At 30.9% G+C, this 19834-nt stretch overlaps 2 protein-coding genes across 4 annotated transcripts; one reads left to right on the top strand and one right to left on the bottom strand.

Annotated features, from left to right (window-relative positions):
- Nucleotides 1-4207: 4207 nt before the first annotated feature.
- Nucleotides 4208-8101, top strand: LOC130494239 (protein SUPPRESSOR OF FRI 4-like). Of its 3 annotated transcripts, XR_008939571.1 has the most exons (8): nucleotides 4208-4503; nucleotides 4805-4905; nucleotides 5058-5181; nucleotides 5496-5848; nucleotides 5944-6092; nucleotides 6168-6221; nucleotides 6782-6951; nucleotides 7682-8101. XR_008939571.1 is itself a non-coding variant. In XM_056996056.1 (7 exons), the coding sequence occupies exons 1-7, from the start codon at nucleotides 4310-4312 to the stop codon at nucleotides 6851-6853; spliced, it is 1047 nt and encodes a 348-aa protein (XP_056852036.1). In that variant the 5' UTR covers nucleotides 4208-4309; the 3' UTR covers nucleotides 6854-7084. The 3 variants fall into 3 exon arrangements, 2 of the variants coding, with proteins under 2 accessions (XP_056852036.1, XP_056852035.1); XM_056996056.1 differs by lacking the exon at nucleotides 7682-8101 and having other exon boundaries at nucleotides 6782-7084; XM_056996055.1 differs by lacking the exon at nucleotides 7682-8101 and having other exon boundaries at nucleotides 6168-7084.
- A 34-nt stretch (nucleotides 8102-8135) lies between these two features.
- Nucleotides 8136-9656, bottom strand: LOC108823013 (protein UNUSUAL FLORAL ORGANS). Its single transcript, XM_018596239.2, has one exon. The coding sequence runs from the start codon at nucleotides 9524-9526 to the stop codon at nucleotides 8186-8188; it is 1341 nt and encodes a 446-aa protein (XP_018451741.1). The 5' UTR covers nucleotides 9527-9656; the 3' UTR covers nucleotides 8136-8185.
- Nucleotides 9657-19834: the final 10178 nt, after the last annotated feature.

The following is a 19834-nucleotide window of genomic DNA, read 5'->3' as shown; positions in this document are numbered from 1 at the left end:
AATCTAAGTATGTATCTCTTTAATAATTTTAAATCTTAAACATTTCTAATTCTCAAGCAAAAAAAATGAAAATAAAAATAAACTCCAAAATCAGTATATATATCGAGCAATAACCAAAATGAAAAAAAACGACATAAAAAAAGAAAAATATTGAAGATAGATAGGACTAGTACGTGAATGTAAACTTTTTTATATACATAATTAAATTTAAATAGCTAAATCATGATAAAAAACCGAGCTGGCATAGTTTCATTGTAATCAAATAGTAGACTTCAGATTTTTCCGTCTAATACGATAAGTGGTTTTTTGACCTAAAAATTTTTTAAAAATGGGATCAGCTCATCAGTAAAATTATTTAATTAACAAAATAAATTAAAAAAAATATTAAGGATCAAAAATATTAATTTGATCAATAATATAAATTTTATTTTTTCACCCAATATTTGTAAAATAATTTTCATATAAATTTACTCTGCGCAAGAATTAGGTCTTATCTTAGTTTAAATTTAAAATACAAGGCCCATATAATTTAATATGATTGATACGATTGATAAGAGAAGTTAAATTAATTATTTTGCGTGTCACAGTGTCATTGAATGAAATCGGTGTTTAATATCCTTAGTATATATTTGAGAAGTGATTTTGCCACATGTCATCTCTACAATCATTTCAGAAAATATTATGACATGGCTATTAAAATTGATGACATGGCTTATAGATTAATATGACATGGACAATTACATTTAATGTTAATTATATTTTTTGGTAAACTTTTTAAATATGGTAACAACTCATATATTACATTTATTGTCGATTTATATTTTGAATTTTTTTTTTAGAATATGGTAATAAAACATAAATCATCATTAAAATAAATATATTCAACTATGGCATCTAAATTTCTAAATATGATTTAATTATTTATTTTAAAAATTATAAAATTTTCAAAAGACGTATACAATTTTTTTACAAAATTATAAAATTAATTCGTAAATCATTAGTTTCTTATATATATCTAAAAATTTTTATAAGTATTGTTTAATTTTAATTTTTGAAATTATACAATTTTTACATATTTTATTTAATATATTTAACTAAAATAAATAGATAGAAAATCTATCTATGATTAGAATTTTAAATATATACATACATATTCTTAAATAGAATTTAAAATAAACAAAATTGTTTTATCTTTATTTTTATGTTTAGTTAAATCAAATTTATACCAAAATATTGATAAGAAAAGGAAATTTACAATATTAATAAAAAATTAAATATAATTTATATTTATCTGTTAAAACATATTGTAAATTTTTTTTACTGAACATGGTGCAGGAAGACACCTAGTAATCAATTAATTGAGGAATGTAACTGGGAAAGAAGTTTACTTGTATTAACGAGTGAATGAATACTAAGATAGATTATTGGCGAAATAGCCAATTTTAGAAATAAAATTAAGAACATAGCATATAATTTGACATAATTAGATTTGATAACATTTTTTTCATTTCTTTAAATAATAGCACATCAAAATGTTGGTCATTTAAATAAAAAATAAAATAAAAAATGTTGTTAGTGGTGGTTTTTTTTTATGACAAACGGTTATTCTATTACTCAAGCTTGAGGTGGTCTGGGTAACTAGACCGGAATAGAACAACCAACAAAAAGTAACTTCTTATGGAAGGATCTAGCTGTCTTAGCTAAGAAATCTGAAATCTAATTCCGCGCTCTAGGAATATAGGAGATCTTGAAATCTGGGAAGCATATAATCAGTGTCTCTATCCTCTCTAGTTCCGTAGCAAAACTTGGCCAGTCTTGAGGTTCCTTGATCATAGCAATCAAATCCTTGATGTCCGTTCCAAAGTTCTGACAAGTTGAATGCTGAAGCATATTCTCCATCGCCCATCGTAGTGCTTCCACTTCTGAGTGCAGAGCTGATTCTTTTCTGGGGAAGTTCTGTGTTCCCATGAGTTGCGTGTTTCCCCCGCTGTCCAACCAGACTCATCCACACCCACTAAATTGAGCCTGAGATGTCCAAGATCCATCCAGTAAACAAATGTTGCCCAAGCTTATGACTTGGGTTTCCTCTACATTACTTTCTTGTACAACTGGTGGTATCGTTTCATTGGCTTTAAACCAAGCTTGACATTCACTCTCAGCATATCGAACTAGTTCTAGAGGATCTCTGTCTATGCCCCTAAAGAATTTATCATTACGAACCTTCCAGATGTACCAAATCAGCCAGGGATAAGGATCCCTATCTTGATCTGGTTCAAGTACACCATTTTTTTCCCAGAAGTGGTGGTTATGGCACCGACTATGATAGTTATTATATTGATAATATATAAATAGAATAGTACATGCTAACTGACATAGTTTATATTAGTGAAAGTATAAAATTATTTGAATATATTAATATATTATGAATGTCTAAAATTAACAAAACTAAACCCAACGTAAACCTAATCTGTTTATAAACTAAATCCAAAACAGTAATCATTAAATCCTAAAAATATAAATCTTAACTCAAATATTAAAATATGTAAATAGTACATAATATAAAACATTATCAAAATATAATAGTAACAAACGAATAACATAGTACATATTGTTCAAATTTTGAAATGTATATAATTGCAGGGAATGAAGTAATGTTTATACCAACATCAACCTAAATCTTCCATAAACTAAATACAAAAAAAATCACTAAATCCTGAAAAATATAAACCCTAACATAAAATCAAATATGCAGATATTATACAATGTGAAGCATTATCAAAATCGAATAATAATAAAATAAATAGTATAGTATATATTATTCAAATTTTGAAATGTCTATTTTCGTAAAGAAGAGGTAGTGTTTATCCCAACGTCAATCTAAATATTCCATAAGATAAACTTAAAACACTAATCACTAAACCATAAAAAATATAAACCCTAATCCAAATATCAAAATATACAAATAATTCATAATATGAAGTATTACTAAATAGAATAGTAACAAAGAAATATCATTGTACATATTATTCAAATAACATAGTACAACTAGGAACTTACGATACAGACAAGTGGTGGTTATGACGTAATAGGCGCTGATTGATAACAAGGAAATTGTGGTTTTGAAGGGAAATTGGTTAATAATTAAGAGCAGTGATGATAATTGCTACGATGATAGATAGAGATCCAAATGATTGATATTTTTTTTACAAAAAATGATAGTGGATTGGAAGAAGTGATGCTTGTATGTAAGTGAATAAAAAGAAGTTTGTGCATGTATTAACCGGAAAAAGGGTAATATAGTACATATTGTAGTAATAGTGGAGGGTGTGTTTTTTTTGTTAGATACCTAATTACATTTTATCTCATGGCTACTCAGTCCAATTTTCTTTAACTATATAGTTGGATGTATTTAGTTTAAAACTTAAAAAAATTGGGTCCAATCCAATGTTTCTGTTTTAATTTGTATAAAATAAGATTATGATCCGCCTTTTCAAAGGCGGGTATATTTTTGTTTCTTATTTGAGATTTTAATTTTTAATTTAAGTTTTTGTAATTATATTTATGTTTAATATTAGTTTAATTTGATAACATAGTTTCTGAAATAAATAAAATAAATAGTTGAACATAACATTTATCAATAAATCATGTTTTTGTTTTAAAAGAATACTAGATTCTAACCCAAAAACAGTGGCGGACCTAGTTGAAGACTAATGGTGTCAATTGACACCACGAAAAGTAATAAAAATTTAATTTGTGGGCTATTTCCACTAATCATCTGTGGGTTAGTTGGTTAGATAGTACAATACTGAACCTTCAAAAGACAAGTTTGATTCTCCTCAACAACAACTATGTGAACCATTTTGAACCCACATAATTTTTTTTCTGGGATTGCCACCAAAAATAAGGACGTGTATATTTTCTGTTTTAAGTTATAGATCAAATGAAAATGTATCATATTAATTGTAATAAAAGTGATATATATATATATATTATATTTTATCTTTAAATAAAAAAATAATAGCTAGAATAAATCTATATCAATATAGTTCATGTTCCAAAAAAAAAAATGTTCCTGATCTGATAGAATAGATACGTTAGTTACTCAAAAGAGAGAGAGAAAAAGAGTAAAAATAACAATTTGGCCCACATAAAAAGCTAAGAATTGTAAATTGGCCCCGAAAAATACTCTTTATAAATAAAGACGACAGAGAATTGTGGAGATTGCAGAAGAGAAAGAAATCGATTGTGCGAACAGAGAAACCCTAGCGAGCAGAAGAAGAAGAAGAGAAACTAGAACCGATCAATCGTGATGGGGAAGAAGAAGAAGAGAACGGCGGAGAAGGTGTGGTGCTATTACTGCGACAGAGAGTTCGAGGACGAGAAGATTCTAGTGCAGCACCAGAAAGCCAAACACTTCAAGTGCCATGCCTGCCACAAGAAGCTCTCCACTGCTAGCGGCATGGTCATTCATGTCCTTCAAGTTCATAAAGAGAACGTCACAAAGTATCTCCCTTTGATTTCTGTTAATCGCCTAATTGAATCTTTATTGCATTTAGCTCTTTCAGGGGTTTGGTTTAAATTCTGGTTATAAACCCTAATTTGTGTGCAAATCATTGGAAAGAAACACTCTTTTGATTGATTGAATTTTTTTTAAGTAAGTCAATTCAGTTTGGAGACATAATAGATAAGATGAGTTTATATATAAAAAAGGGTAATTGAGTTCTTGTCATGGCTGCATAATGTTATAGTTGTCACATCTTCTGATTTCATACACTGCTCTAACTTTGATATGTTTTTGCAATAGGGTTCCTAATGCTAAAGACGGTCGAGATTCAACCGATATTGAAGTATACGGAATGCAAGGAATTCCACCTGATGTCTTGGCTGCTCACTACGGAGAAGAAGGTAAGGAGCCAAGATGTATTGTTATCAGCTATTATATAAGAGAATAAATGCAGAAATTTTGTTTTGTCTCTTCACCTAGTGCCTATTGTTCATCACCTCTTCTTTATTTTGCATTAATTGTGTATTGACGTTGTGTTTTTTTTTTTTTGCAGATGAAGAGTCGGCAGCCAAAGTTGCAAAAGTTGAGATTCCTTCCGCCCCTCTTGGTGCTGCAGTTCCTAGACCATACGGAATGGTATATCAACCTCAACAAGTCCCTGCTGCTGTGCGACCTATGTATGTCCTAAATACACTATAATTCTCTTTTTTTTCTGAGTCTTAGGATGTTGTCTCTGTATCTGATAGGATGTTGTCTCTGTATCTGATCCATGGGGAACGACTTTTCCTTTTCTTCTATAGCAACTTTTTGGTTCTCTGGTTCTAAAATTTGACCAAATATGATCCACAAGTTTCTTTGTTTTCTTAGTTCGTTCTTAAGATTGTTCCAATATTGAACTGTCTTAGAAGAACTGGTCCACTACTGTTTCCTTATCTGAGATATCGTAATATATTATCACTTCTGATCATGTTAAATAAATTTTTGTTAACAGGTATTATCCTGCTGGTCCTATGCGTCCTCCTGGTCCTGGGTGGCCTATGCCTCCTCCTCGCCCACAACAATGGTATCCACATAATCCAGCGGTCTCTGTTCATCCACCTGCCCATTTAGGGTATCAACCGCAACAGCTCTTTCCTGTTCATGGTATGGGGATGACTGTGCCAACACCATCTCATCTAGTCAATGGAGTCACTCCAGTAAATCCTTCATCATCTCCCGCAATGCCGGTTTCTCAACCTCTGTTCCCTGTTGTGAATAGCATCACTCCTTCCCAAGCTTCACCTTTTTCTGCTCCCCTTCCCGTAGGATCAGTGAACCCATATCCGCCTAATAACTCTTTTCCAGGTTCAGTCTTTAGTTTTCTAGGAATCGATTGCTTAGATTTACTCAGCTTGTTTTGTGTTTTGAAACTTAATCTCTCTTTTATGTTTTGGTTGTAGTGGGTGGTGGGACTAATCCTCATTCGTATGCTTCTGGTCCAGACACTAGTGGTCCTTCAATCGGTCCACCTCCTGTGATTGCAAATAAAGCTCCTAGCTCTCAGCCTAATGAGGTCTATCTTGTATGGGATGATGAAGCAATGTCTATGGTTAGTTTCCTCCTATACGTTTTGTATTGAAAGACTCATTTGATCTGACTCGACCCGATGTGACTGTATTTGCAGGAAGAAAGAAGAATGTCCTTACCGAAATACAAGATGCATGATGAAACCAGCCAGGTAAGTTCTGATTTTTTCCTTTTAAAGTTAAAAAAGGAAAGTTTGCTTTGTACGTCTAACCCATTCGGTAGGCTTTTTGTTTATACTTCTTCTTCTTTAACTCCAGAGCCTATTGTTTCTGTGCTGAGAGGTACCTTTTATTATTTCAGTTTATTGTTTCTTCCCTTAGAATATGAGAAATAACGACATAGACAACAAAAGCAAGCATGTTTAATTATTGATTTTAGAATGGTATATCTAGTAGCTTGCGATAGTACTTGCATCAACTAGTAAAGAAAAAAGTGTGTTTGTATCTGCTTGCTCTTCATTGTGTATCCTCTTTCCTCTTGTATTATATTTAAAATTTGGTGATTGGTTCCCCAAGATCATTACTCAGCAGGTTTGGTTTCAAACCAGGTCAGATATTTTTTTATATTTCATTAAAGTATGCAAAGTTTGGTACCTTTGCACAGTCACTCTCTCGAGGAAATAATAAAAAGAAAACTCTTTATAGCCTTCGACCAACTTTCTTTTTTTCTTTTTGCTGAGAACCGGGGTTTGCTGTTTTGAAATGGTTGCAGATGAACTCGATAAATGAAGCTATAGACAGACGAATCTCAGAGAGTAGGCTTGCTGGGCGGATGGCATTTTAGAGTTTTGACACCAAACCAAACCTGTGTCTCTGAAGAAACCATCCAAGAAGAGGATGATGATGGGCTTTTGTTACAACTCTTCGCTCACATTTATTCAGGTTTTTCAGAAGCTGAACTTGTGATTTGAATCTAAGTTATTAGACTGGTGAGTTTTTAGAGATCTCAGGGATGTTATTTACAAAGGTTTTTGTTCTAAAAATTGTTTATTATATAAAAGAGATTCACCCGAAATGTTTACATCATGTTTATAGTATTTAGCCCAAAGTAAAAAAGTGACATCCTTTACATAAACCATACATGCAACATCTATTACTCCGTCTCAAACTAAAGTGAACTTCATTTGTATGTCCTAGTCATTTGAACCAAGAAATTGGTAATGTGGGTCAAAAAATATTTGGAGTAAATCCGAAACAAAGGGATTGATTGGAAAGGTTGTAAATATGGGATTTGATTATAAAGGGTTGTAAAGATTGTGGACATGCATTTTTTCTAATTTGTAAAACCTTTTTATGAAACAATCATGATTTAACTTTCAAAAATGAATTTAGAACCAAAAAATTAAAGCCAAGGCTATATTGCAACAAAAAGAAATTAGTCACATCCAAAATATTTATATGCTAAATTCTAAAGGGAAAAAGCTGATCTAATCAAAGCCCAAAAACGCATTTTATGTATGAACAATGTTGATTTGGTTGAGAAGAAAGATCTGTTTAAGGTTGCTGAGGAGTTCCAAAATATTCCAGCCTATGAAAGATAGACTAAGTTTCAAAACAAGGAACGGGGATTAAATTGTATCTAAAAACAAACTCTTTACATTTTGTGTTCTAGGTACTTTATGATATCAGGACTCAAGGGATCTGGAGTTAAAGAAATCAGCCAATATTTAATGGACCAAGCAGTTAAGAAACCATGGGAGGAAGATCCATTCACCATGGGTGATGGGTGAAGAAGCCATGAAGAACATCTCTCTCTCTTGAAGTTGTTAGAGAGAGAGATTACTAGACCAAGTTCATTGGTTTAGTAAAAAAGTTAAAAAACTAACCTCGTACTTTTATAGTCTTCTGTATCAGAAATTAAACGAGAAGTAAACCAAAGGAGGTGGTACCATATGGGCATGGAGCACCGTCTAATGGACTGGAGAGAACTAGCGAGCCGTTCTCAAAGATTAAACATTTAGAAATATAATCTTACTACAAACAGACAGTGGATTACAAAGGAATAAGATAAAGCAACATAGTTTTTTCATAATGCAACATAATTTTATAAAAGCAACAAGCAGTCTTAACGCCTGATGTGGAAACGGCACATATTTTCTTGACTAAAAGCCTAAATCTAACAGGCTCCAGGATATGGAAGTGCTAACTGATCAAGAAGAGTAACTACCGGTGTAGTAAGTACCGGGTCATAAGCAAAACCCTGCAGCACCTCTCCCTCCGAACCACCTGATCCAACGCCAACGCTGCTGCCACCGGAGTATGGACACGGTGGGACCCACAACCAACTCTTCCTCACCATATCAAACAGCAACTGCAACGAAGCCCTTCTCAACACAATCATTACAAACTCTTGGTTTCCGACACACTCGAACCCTTTCCCGCCTTCCTCCACTGCAAACTGCGTGTAGAGCGGCTGAGGCATCCTTTCGATCTCAACCCACGTGGCGTTGTCTTGCTGCAAACTCCAAAGCCTAAGGCTTTTGGGAACGTTAAGCTTGCTTTTCTCAACGGCAGCCACGAGAACAAGCCTTCCTTTGCTCTCTAACAAGCTCGGAGACCGGAGAAACCTCCTCATCGGAGCTTGAATCTTTATCCAATGGTTCCCCGTAACCTCATAGCACAAAACGCTGAAAGGGCTATAGTTCATACAATAAAACTTGCCTCCCACGTAAACCATCTTACCTGATTCCAAGCTACAAAGCCGCGGCAGAGAAGAAGCCATCGCCCAAAGGGAGAAGAACCCGCCGGCGTCGACGTGGAAACTCTCGGAGGAGAGGTTTTTCACGGCGTAGGGAGATATGAGGTCGTCTCCGGCGACGGTAACATCAATGGAAGTTGGAGTTACCGAGAGACCTATTGAAGGGAACAGCCTTGGCCTTGACATTGGTGGCAACTGACTCACGGATCCAACAAGAGGGTTACATAAGAGAATGGTTTTAAGACCAGCTTCTTCGGAGACCCAACTCACTAACCCTCCTGATGATCCTGAAGGATAGAACCCTGAAGGGATGTAAGGGAAAGAGAGACGATACCATCTGATCTCATTAGGGTCAAACAAGAAGCCTTCAGCTTTATTGGAACCATCATCGTTTGCTCCTCCTCCTCCTCCTCTCTTGTAGATGTAGCTTTTGAGGGTTTTGTGTTTGAAGAAGAGGAAACAGTTGTGTCGTGGAGGAAGTAGTTGTAGATATATCTCGAGGAAAGTGTGGGAGAAAAGCAGACCGTAGAACCTCTTGCAGACGCAACGTGACCGGAAAAACGCTGGAGGTGGAAGGAAAGCAATGATACGGTCAAGAAGCGGAGGAGGTAGCTTGCTCCAAATCCGACCGTCCATCCACTGACCGGAGGTTGAATCTGTGGTTGTGCTAGTGGTTGTGCTACTGTTGCTGCTACTGGTGAAGGTGTAAGAGAAAGGTAGGTGTGCAGATGGGTTGTTGATGAACATATTTGTTTCCATTTTGATGTTTAGGCTTTTGGTATGTGAAAGATATGGTGAAAAGGGATTTGAGATTTTCTTTTATCTGAAACGGATTTGGAGTTTTGTTCTTTGGTTGGGGAAAAGAGAAGATTTAGCTTTTAGTGATTTTCGAGGATTTTTGTGAAAGTTATGCAAAACTCATCGCAGGTAAAAGAGGCAGAGATCATATGTATAGCTTTTGAAGAAGTAACAAAGAGAAGACAAAGTAGTTCTCTAGTCACTCTCTAATTCTTGCATGGGTTTTTGATTTTCAACAGAGTAAAGTGACATATTTATATATATATATAAAAGAATAACTTATGTATAGACATAGGTAAATGAAAATGTTAAAACCAAGGTAAACTGAATTTATACAAAAACACATATGTATATTGAAGAATAAAAAGAAAACGTGCTTCTTATTGTTAAAAAGGTTTAGTATGACACACCATTAAGTATATAAATAATAGGGAACCATTTGGATCTGAAATTACTGTTTATTTTATAATGTATAGTGAGCTTATAACTATTTCAAATAAGTTAGTATATTTTTTCCGATAGATTTAATAGCTTACATACATTATTTATATTTACAAGTGTGCTAACTAAACCGGTCAAATAGAGAAGACAAGAAAAAGGTTAACTCCAAAACAACTAAAATTTCTCAAGGACTTTGAATTTGTTTCATTATAAATTGTAAAGTATGTATTAAATATATACCGGATGAATTTGGTATCACTCGAACAGTTTTAACTTCAACCAAACTTCAACAAGCACAACTATCCAAAAAACATGTTATAACCACAGTTTGTTTATATCAACTGTCTAAACAAATCTTTGTTTGTATATGTGCATATGTGTGGGTAAACGTGAAATTGGTGGCAGAGGAAGTGATGGTTCTTAATGTTGAGAGCTACAGAGTTATCTTGTCAATGCCCAGCATCGACATTATTAATTCAGAGACTACTCCAATACTTTTCACACTTGATCACATCTTCGTCTTCTTTTTTCCAACTCTAGTTTTATCGCAATCTAGATGCACGCTCCTCTTTTTCTTTTTCTTTTTGATAATAGCCAGACAAATTGTACTCATTGGAGATCAAATCAGAGAATACTTAAAGACTATTGTGCAAGTTATTCCTTTTTTTTTTGGGTCAAACACTTCTATTGTGCAAGTTATTCTAGATTTTTTAGTTCAAAAAAAAAAAGTTATTCTAGATTTAATTCAAACAACCCAATCATATAACTTCCTTTGTTTTAATGTGTTTATTTAAAGTTTCAAAAGTGCTTATTTTAAGTTAGACATTTAGTTCTCTAATTTTGACCCAAAAAAAAACAAAAAGACAGTTAGTTCTCTAAATTCTTAGAAAGGGAAACCAATCAATTGCTACTACAAGTTTGGAGAAGAAATATATAATAAGATTTTGTTGGAGGAGATCACAATATCACCAGTGGCGGACCCACTTGAGAAGAAAGAGTAGTGGCGGACCCACTTGAGAAGAAAGGGTGTCACATGACACACCTTAAATATGGATAAATCTTAGTTTTGTATGGATGAACAAAGAAATATCACTAGGTTTTTGTTGGTAAAATGCTCTAGATGACACTCCTAAACCCAGTTTCAAATTCCACAGTTGGCATTTTAAACTTTTTTTTCATGGTTTGATCCAGGTAAAAACTAATCCTGGGTCCGCGACTGAATATCACATATATAATACTAAGATTTATTACAGTCGACGAATTAAAGTGCAACATAGAAGAACGCTTTCACCAAAAATTTTTTTTACCAGAACACTAGTTTTAAAAAGAAACTAGATTTTGACCCGCGTTTTTGAAGCGCGGGATATTTTACGATGAAAATTTTTACTAATAATTTAACAAATATTTTGGTAATTTTTAAAGAGTGTGTATTTAAAATATTTTTGTATTTAAATCAGTATTTTTAAATTCAACCCGATTGTGATTATACCGGTTAATCCGGAGATCTGACAATTCAATTTATGTTTTTAAAATATTCATATTAAAAAATCACTAAAACCCGAGACTAATCGATTGAATTGATGGATGACCGATATGTAATCTAATTGGATTTTAAATTGTAAAAGTTTCATAATTTGTAATCTTATAATCAAAATTTTAAAGTTCACTATTTTGCAATTTATGAAATTATGATGTTTCTACAAAATTTAAAGAGAAAATGATAGATATAAAATAATTAAGATTAATTATTGTATTATTTGGAAACATTGATCGTAGTATAAAAAATATATTGTTTGGAAACATTGATAGTAGTATGAAGAAATAAGTATATTGTTTGGAAACATTGATAGTATTATAAAGAAATAAGTATATTGTTTGGAAACATGGATAGTAGTATAAAGAAAAGAACATTAGTGATTTAATGTATGTTTAACTATAAAGTATAAAGGTGTATTTAATTTAAAAATTTACAAAATAAATGTTAGGTCCAACAGAATGTTTCTGTTTTAATAAGATAGATACAAGAACGTAGTTTGTAAAAAACGAAAGTAGTTTCTAAACAAAAGATTATTAAGAAAACAATTGAGAAGTGGACGTTCATAAAAGTGAATTAGAAATAGAAAATATGTTTAGCAAATAAATAAATAGGCGAATACTCTTTTATAATCAAGATACCTGTGATGTGATCGAGCAGTTTGCTTGAGCAAAATAGGCAAATAACGTTTTTTGACAGAAAATAAAAAATTTGCTCATAATGTTATAGCATAAAAAATGTTATACTTATATGATGTTGTTGTATGTAACATGTCACTAATATATAGTTATCGTTATCATGAATAGCCACTCGTTGCTGAAAAAAAAAAAGTAACTCCTCCTAGTTTTAGAAAAAAAAAACATATTCAATGTTCAAAGATGTGAGAAAATGCAACACACAAAGCGTGTTTGGAATTAATGAGGTTAAGGGTTAGAGAGACATGATGACTGAAAATAAAGAATTAGAAAGAGTGAAGTAGAGTCAGATCAAAGTCCAATCAGGGTTTCTTATTTAAGGCATTGTTTACCGTGAAAATAATATGTACGAGTGAGAAGAATATCTGAAAACTGACAAGTCGCAAAGAGTAATAATATTCTCTATTTGCAGTAACTCAAGAGGCTTCGCTTTTGATTATGTTTTGATGCTTAAAGGAAGTCTCTGAAACCAAACAGTGTCTTGTTTTTGTCAAATCATCTCTCTTCCCATTTCCCAACTAGGTTTTCGCTTTTAATCACGCCTACAAATCGAAACCATAGTAAATTGTTCAGTTTAATTAACCCGGTAGATTTGTGAACTAAAAGTTACTCTGAATACTTCCTCCATTCTTTTTACATACACTTTAAATTTGCAATATAAATTAAGAAAACGTTACTTTTATATATTTCAAACCAAACATCATAAATATCTATCTATTCATAATTTAACTAATAGAAAAAGTAATATGCACAGTATAAAAGGCCATAACATAAAATCAATAAATTTTACATAAAGAATCAGAACTTCGTATAATCTGGAACAAAAAATCATCTACCAAAAAAAAACAGTGAAAATATTTACTTGAAGTTTTCAGTCCAACTACAATATTGTTATATTGTGTAGCGTTTATTTACACACGTTTTAACAGTTAGTCACAAATCTCCATCTAGCTAGGACTGAATATTTTATCCTTTAAATTTAATTCGATTCATTATTCGTCTTGATTCGATCCGAAATTTTTTGTTATCCGTAAAGTTTTGAAGCAAAACAAATATTAAAAATTAATATTCATCAAAATCAAAATAAATCACAAATATTAATATTTTGGAAAGCGAATATCCACTCTGAATCGATAATATATAAATACATGTATATCTTGATTATATTTAAATTTTCAAAAGTATAAAATTATATAATTATTATTTTAACATATAATTTGAAATTTTTATTCACATTATTACTTATATAAAAATATTATATAAAAAGCAGAGAAAAATTATGACAACTATAATTATTTCTTAAGTTTTCTGTTATTATAATCGTTAACTAAATTTAAAATACTTACAAAATATGTAGATTCACTACTTCTTTTAATTTTTATTTATATATCATGCAAAAAAATTATTTTACAGAAAAAATATATATCGAATTTTTAAGATTATTTGTATTAATCAAAATAGATGAGGTATCTGTAAATGTTCGTTAATATCCAAAAATATCTATTTATTTTCGGATATCCATTTTTCTGAATATCCGTATTTTTTCAAAGCAAAGCAAATAAAAAAATTAGATATCCATAACATATGAAGTAAATCACAAATACTTTGAAAACCCCGGATATCCTATCAGTGTCCAACCTTAGAGCATCTCCAATGGTTGGCTTCATTTTTATATTCAAAAATACATTTTCTTCAAAATGAAAAAAAAAATGAAACAACATTCACTCCAATAGTTTACTTCATTTCTTTTTTGTAAAAAGAATATTCCAAGTATATTCTATCTCCACTTTATCACTAATTACTAATAACAATTTTATACTTTTTCATCTTTACTTAATTTACCTAAATATTTTGTTTTAACAATAATCCAACACAATTTTTATTTCATATAAATTAAACATTTTAATATAAGAAATTTATTATATAACATGAATAAACAAACACAAAACATCTTAATTTGTAAAAAAACACCATATGTATAATTTTCTATAAGTGATTAACAAAAGTGTTAAGAAGTACAAGAATAACATTATTCATCTTTGATTCTTTTAAATCGAGTTAAAAAGTTCTTAACATCAGATATTCATATGCTCTTCGATATAAACATCTGATTATATAAAAATAATAGTCAAAATTTTAAAATTAATTGGATATTATTGACCTATATAATTTATTTAGGCAAAAGATAAGAGTAAATAAAAGTTGAGGACCAGTTTACGATTAGAAAAATCCATCTTAAAAAAATGAAGATATGCACAGTGGATCTTCAAATTTGAAGCAAAACTATTCATGGCTTCATTTTGAAGAAATAATTGAAGTGGGATTGGAACAAAACCTACTTCTTTTTTTTTTATGACAAACAAAACCTACTTTAAAATGAAGCAAAAGTAAAAAATGAACTAGGGTTAGAGATGCTCTTACTGCCAACCAAATATAATTTTTGATACAGTATTTTTGATACAGTAATTGCTGATTTTCTGGAGTAAAATATTTTAGTTATTGTTTAATCGAATATTAAGACTTAAAAGTGAGTTTATGTAGATTTTGTGGATTTTAAAAATTGACAGATCTTAAAAGAGTTGGAAAAAAAAATTTGGGATTTAACGAATATTCATCCAGATTTATAGAATTTATACAACTTTTATAGATTTTCATAGATTCATATTAACTTTATTATTGTTTATGTCACTTAATTATGTAATTATTCTAGAAAATTCCCATACAACTAGTACGTGAATGATGTGTTTTGTTGGATGGAATATATGAACATTAACAGTGAGGTATGTCAACAATTTTTTTCTTTTTTGATTTAAGTATGTCAACAAAATTATTTCTATGGTCTTAGCTTTTTGAAAGACATGTAACATGTATACAAACAAACATCTAGGTTTTGTCATTTTAGTTGTGGTGTCATTGTTCAATCTCTTTTATATACTTCTTCCGTTTGCTTTTAATAGATATTTTAGCATTAACATACAAATTAAGAAAAAAAATTATTTTTATTAAAAACGCTTGATTATAAAAAAGTAGTTAATCATTGTTGTTCTGAACAAAATAATATAAAAAAAACTATACGTTATTTTAATATTTTAGTCAATTGTTTTAATAGTTTTACATAGAAAAATTCAAAATATCATATAAATTAAAACAAAAATATTTTCTAAAACATTTTACAATAAGAAACGGAGGAACTATAATTTTGTTATCTAACCTTTGAGACTACAATGTGTGACTATAGTATTTTGAAATAGTGATTAATGAGTTCAAATGTAAAAAACCATTGTTTCAGTAACACACAAATTTAATAAAATCGCAACATCTAGAAATACTTATCTTTTTAAATAATAAAATATTTTTAAATGAATTACAAAAACATTGCATCACTAACAAAAGATTTAAGAAAAATAATCACAAAGTTTGATTTAAGACTTTAAAGAATCATTAAACCAATAACAATAATATCTTTAAATTCTTCTTTTGTTTTTGTCAACTATCTTTAAACTCTTAAAATCTCTAAAAATCACTCTCCCACAAACTCCTTTTAGTATATATTTTAAAATATAATCTCCGTTCTCAGAAACTTCTTTTTAACAATGTTCTCATAAACTTTGTGTGAATGTTCTTATATGGAAACTGTTAGGTCAAAAATATGCTACAGACTATTATTTATTATACAATAAATTAGTTAAAAAATTAAAAAAAATTAGAATTTGGTTTTATACCATTCAGGTAATTTCTTTCTCATATATTTTATTTAGTAAGATAAATAGATACATATGCTTGCATGGACGTGTATGTTCATTTATTGCATTGTTCATTCAAAGTTTTCTCTAGCCCTAAAATCTATGGAAAAGAGGGGTGACAAATTTGTAGATGTATGAAATTCTAGAACTCAAAGTAAATATTAACCTTCAAGAAATCGCCATTTATGGAAAAGGTTAAAAACTTTTTTGAACTTCGTAATTTCGAGTTGTATTCACTTTTCAAGCAACCTGATTTTGTTTTTCACCTTTTGACACTTAAATTTAACTTTTCACCTAGACCTAAGACCAGTAAGCCCATTGACCCTTACATTTACTTTGGGAGTTAAGTTCTGAATGAATTATTTCTTCTTAGAATATTAAATAATAACATCCACCAGTATTTTATCTAAAAGGGATGTGGGAGGTGCCCCATCCTAAAATTTTCCATTAATATTAGTACTAATTTTTTTTTAGTTTTTATTAACATTAACTTAAACAAGCTCTGTTAAAATTTTGTTAGTTAAAATTGAGGTTTTGTATCCATATATGGATAAAATAGAAAGATTGACTTCGTGCACTAAGTGCAAAAAACATTTGCGTTTGTGTTATGTGCCCTAGGTATTTGCTTGAGCTCGGAAGTACCAAAACTCTCTTTTAGACTTTTGAAGTTCATCTAGGTGTATTTTAAATGCATGCCATTCATTTAGTCCCAAAACCATATTTATCACTTGAAAACAGTACGTAGCAAACATAACACTGAATAGTCAAAGATTTTTCATACACTCCATAAATTAATTAATTCAGTTCTGCATGCAAGAGAGAATGAGACGCTAATATTTTTGCCCCCGCCAAATCTTTAAAGTCTTCCATAACCTGGAGTCCATTTTCGGTGAGGGTCGCGTTACGTTTATAATTGTGAAATTGGGTTATTTGAAGTATCAATTTGCAAATTACACACCTAGTAAGTGAGAAAAACATCTGAAGACATTTTTAGCCTTTTGACCTAAAAAAACATAGATTTTGATCATAGAACTTGCTAAATGCAGAAGCAAAAGATGATCCTAAGTAGGGTTGTTCAATATGGTAAAACCGAACCGAAATAGATAACATGGTTTGATTTTGATATATACCATACAAACCGATTGGATATGATTTTATAAAAGCCGTAAGATTTGAATATTGTTTGGTTTATAACCGATTAAACTGAATAAATCGAACAAAACCGATCAAAAGTAGAAACATGTAAATATGTATATATTTTATAATGACTCATGAAAATCTAATTGTTATATAAGTTAATTTTTTGCTAATAACTATTACCATATTTTTACAGTAATAAAAAACCCTAATTTGTAAAAAAGTTGAACTATAATTAAGTAATAATTGCAATCTAAGTTTCTATTTTCTAAGTTTTAATCTTTTTACTTTATTTTAGCATTAACTAAATTCAAATGAAGATTATAAATTTGATGGACAACAATTAGTGAAAATTCTTCATAACTTTTTATTTATCTATAAACGAACATAGTTTTATGTTCAATCGAAGAAGCATGACTTTGATAAACACTAAATATGAAAGAGTATAAAAAATTTTCTTCCATGCCTCTTTTTTTTCTATTTTTATTTTCAAAATTTTTAGCTTTGAATTTAATTCTGGATTTGATTATTTTATCAGATGGTAGAATCGTTTTTTTTATTTATTTAAACATATAATATTTTTTAAGAAATGACTATCATGACAAAATTATTAAAAAAATTTTACAATATGATCCCAAACTAATAATTATTTTTTGGTATAAAACCGAATAAAATGAAAACTGACGGTATATAAACTGAACCGCAGTAAATATGGATTTAAAATGGTAGTTGTATTTTACTAACCAGAAAAACGGAAAAAAACTAAACCAAAACCGAACCGATATCTGGTTGAACACCCCTGATTCCTATGGGTTACAAGATTAGACTTCGAAACTTATTCACAAGTGTGTGATCCTACCTCAATATTTACTCATCACCATCAAATGAGATAATTTGTCTCTTTTTTGTTACTGAAACAAAGCTGAAATTTGACTCTAGTAGATGCAATTAAACTCGCAAACTCCATTTTTGACCCTACAATCCCTACATTTAGAAAAGTAAGATTCTTAAGTTTGGTCCCAATTGATTTAAAACTCGAATATTGTGAAGAGACCTTGGAGAAAGTAGACGAGGCCTCTTTGGCGGCCTTGCTCTGATAACGAACCGATATGGATATCTGGATTGAACACCCCTAATTCCTAAGGGTTACAAGATTAGGCTTCAAAACTTATTCACACGTGTGTGATCCTACCTCAATATTTACTCATCACCATCAAATGAGATAATTTGTGTCTCTTTTTGTTTCTCAAACAAAGCTGAAATTTGACTCTGGTAGATGCAATTAAACTCGCAAACTCCATTTTTGACCCGACAATCCCTACATTTAGCAAAGTAAGATTCTTAAGTTTGGTCCCAATTGATTTAAAACTCGAATATTGTGAAGAAACCTTGGAGAAAGTAGACAAGGTCTCTTTGGCGGCCTTGCTCTGATAACGACATATGGGTTGATTCGCAACCATTGGAGGAGTCATCCCAGATTCTTCAAGATTTTAACAGTCCCAAGGACGGACTAAAGTTTGGGAGAGTTAAAGGACATCAGAGAGAGAGAGAGAGAGAGAGAGAGAGAGAGAGAGAGAGAGAGAGAGAGAGAGAGAGAAGAGAGGAGAGAGAGAGAGAGAGAGAGAGACCCTGAAAGAAGATCTGGTTAAGTTGAAGCAACAAATCAGCCAATTTTGCTGCTACGCCATCGTCTGCAGCGGTAGAGTAACAGTCACCACCACATTCTCAGTCGTCACCTGAAGTAAAAAACCGATGGTTCTTGAACAAGAGATAAGATAATTGAGAAGAGATGGACAAGGCTCTGACGATTCTCCAGAGGAAGATTCATTCGAGTGGAATGGAGAGGATGATAAACCAGAGCTTAACGGAGTTCATGCTGGACCGGAGCTTGAACTAACCAGAGCTTTACCGAACCGCAGCTTGACTGAGCTCATGCCGGTATACGAGAGCGATAACAAACGGAGACTACGTTCCACGATCTCCGGTAAGCCTACTACACAAAGCTCCACTTGTCGTCTGGTTCTCCAGCCATTGCACCGGAAATTGAAGTCAATGTCGTCTCCAAGCTTGGATCCAATCTGCGATTCTTATTACTCCCTCCGTTTCAATAAGATCCATCTTCTAGCAAAACAATTTGTTTCAAAATGATGTATTTTTATGTTTTCATTGTACTTTTTGTCAATTAATAATGAAAAATTGTGGTTTTCAAAAACATTAATTACATTTTTTAAAATCTTATTTGGTTTATAAATATAAGAAACATAAAATTAAAAAAAAACTATGCAGTAATAACTATGTTTTAATATGTTTTTTAATAAGTGTGAAAATCCTATAATATATATTATTTTGAAACGGAGGGAGTATAATTTAAGTCCCTCGGATGTTGATTTATAATTTGGCTCTATAACTTTCAGATTTGCAAATTTTCTTTCACTTTAGCCTTAAACTTTGAATCATGCTTTACAACCCTTATTATATGCAAATATATGTGTAAAAGTAATATAAACACTTAAATGTGGAGAGACTAAAATCATGCAAGAAAAGATTTAATATTTAACAATGATTATCTTAAACATTAATTTTTATAATTTTAATAATATAAATTTTATAAATTTACATAAATTTAAAACCAATGATTTCTTGTTATCTTTTAAAGAAATCTAAAAAATTTCTTTAAGTTATATTTAATATTTTAATATTATTAATTTACATAGTATAT

The sequence above is a fragment of the Raphanus sativus genome, unplaced genomic scaffold (genome assembly GCF_000801105.2).
Source record: "Raphanus sativus cultivar WK10039 unplaced genomic scaffold, ASM80110v3 Scaffold0114, whole genome shotgun sequence".
In the NCBI taxonomy this organism is placed as follows: Eukaryota; Viridiplantae; Streptophyta; class Magnoliopsida; order Brassicales; family Brassicaceae; genus Raphanus; species Raphanus sativus.
The sequence above is the reverse complement of the archived record's forward strand: the minus strand, read 5'-3'. Positions and strand labels throughout refer to the sequence as shown.

Excerpts from the sequence above, each read along its gene's own strand:
- LOC130494239 (XM_056996055.1), top strand. The coding sequence starts at position 4,310 with ATGGGGAAGAAGAAGAAGAGAACGGCGGAGAAGGTGTGGTGCTATTAC. Across the intron at positions 5,182-5,495 it reads CCTGCTGCTGTGCGACCTAT|GTATTATCCTGCTGGTCCTA; the intron begins GTATGTCCTAAA and ends TTTTGTTAACAG. Across the intron at positions 6,093-6,167 it reads ATGATGAAGCAATGTCTATG|GAAGAAAGAAGAATGTCCTT; the intron begins GTTAGTTTCCTC and ends CTGTATTTGCAG.
- LOC108823013 (XM_018596239.2), bottom strand. The coding sequence starts at position 9,526 with ATGGAAACAAATATGTTCATCAACAACCCATCTGCACACCTACCTTTC.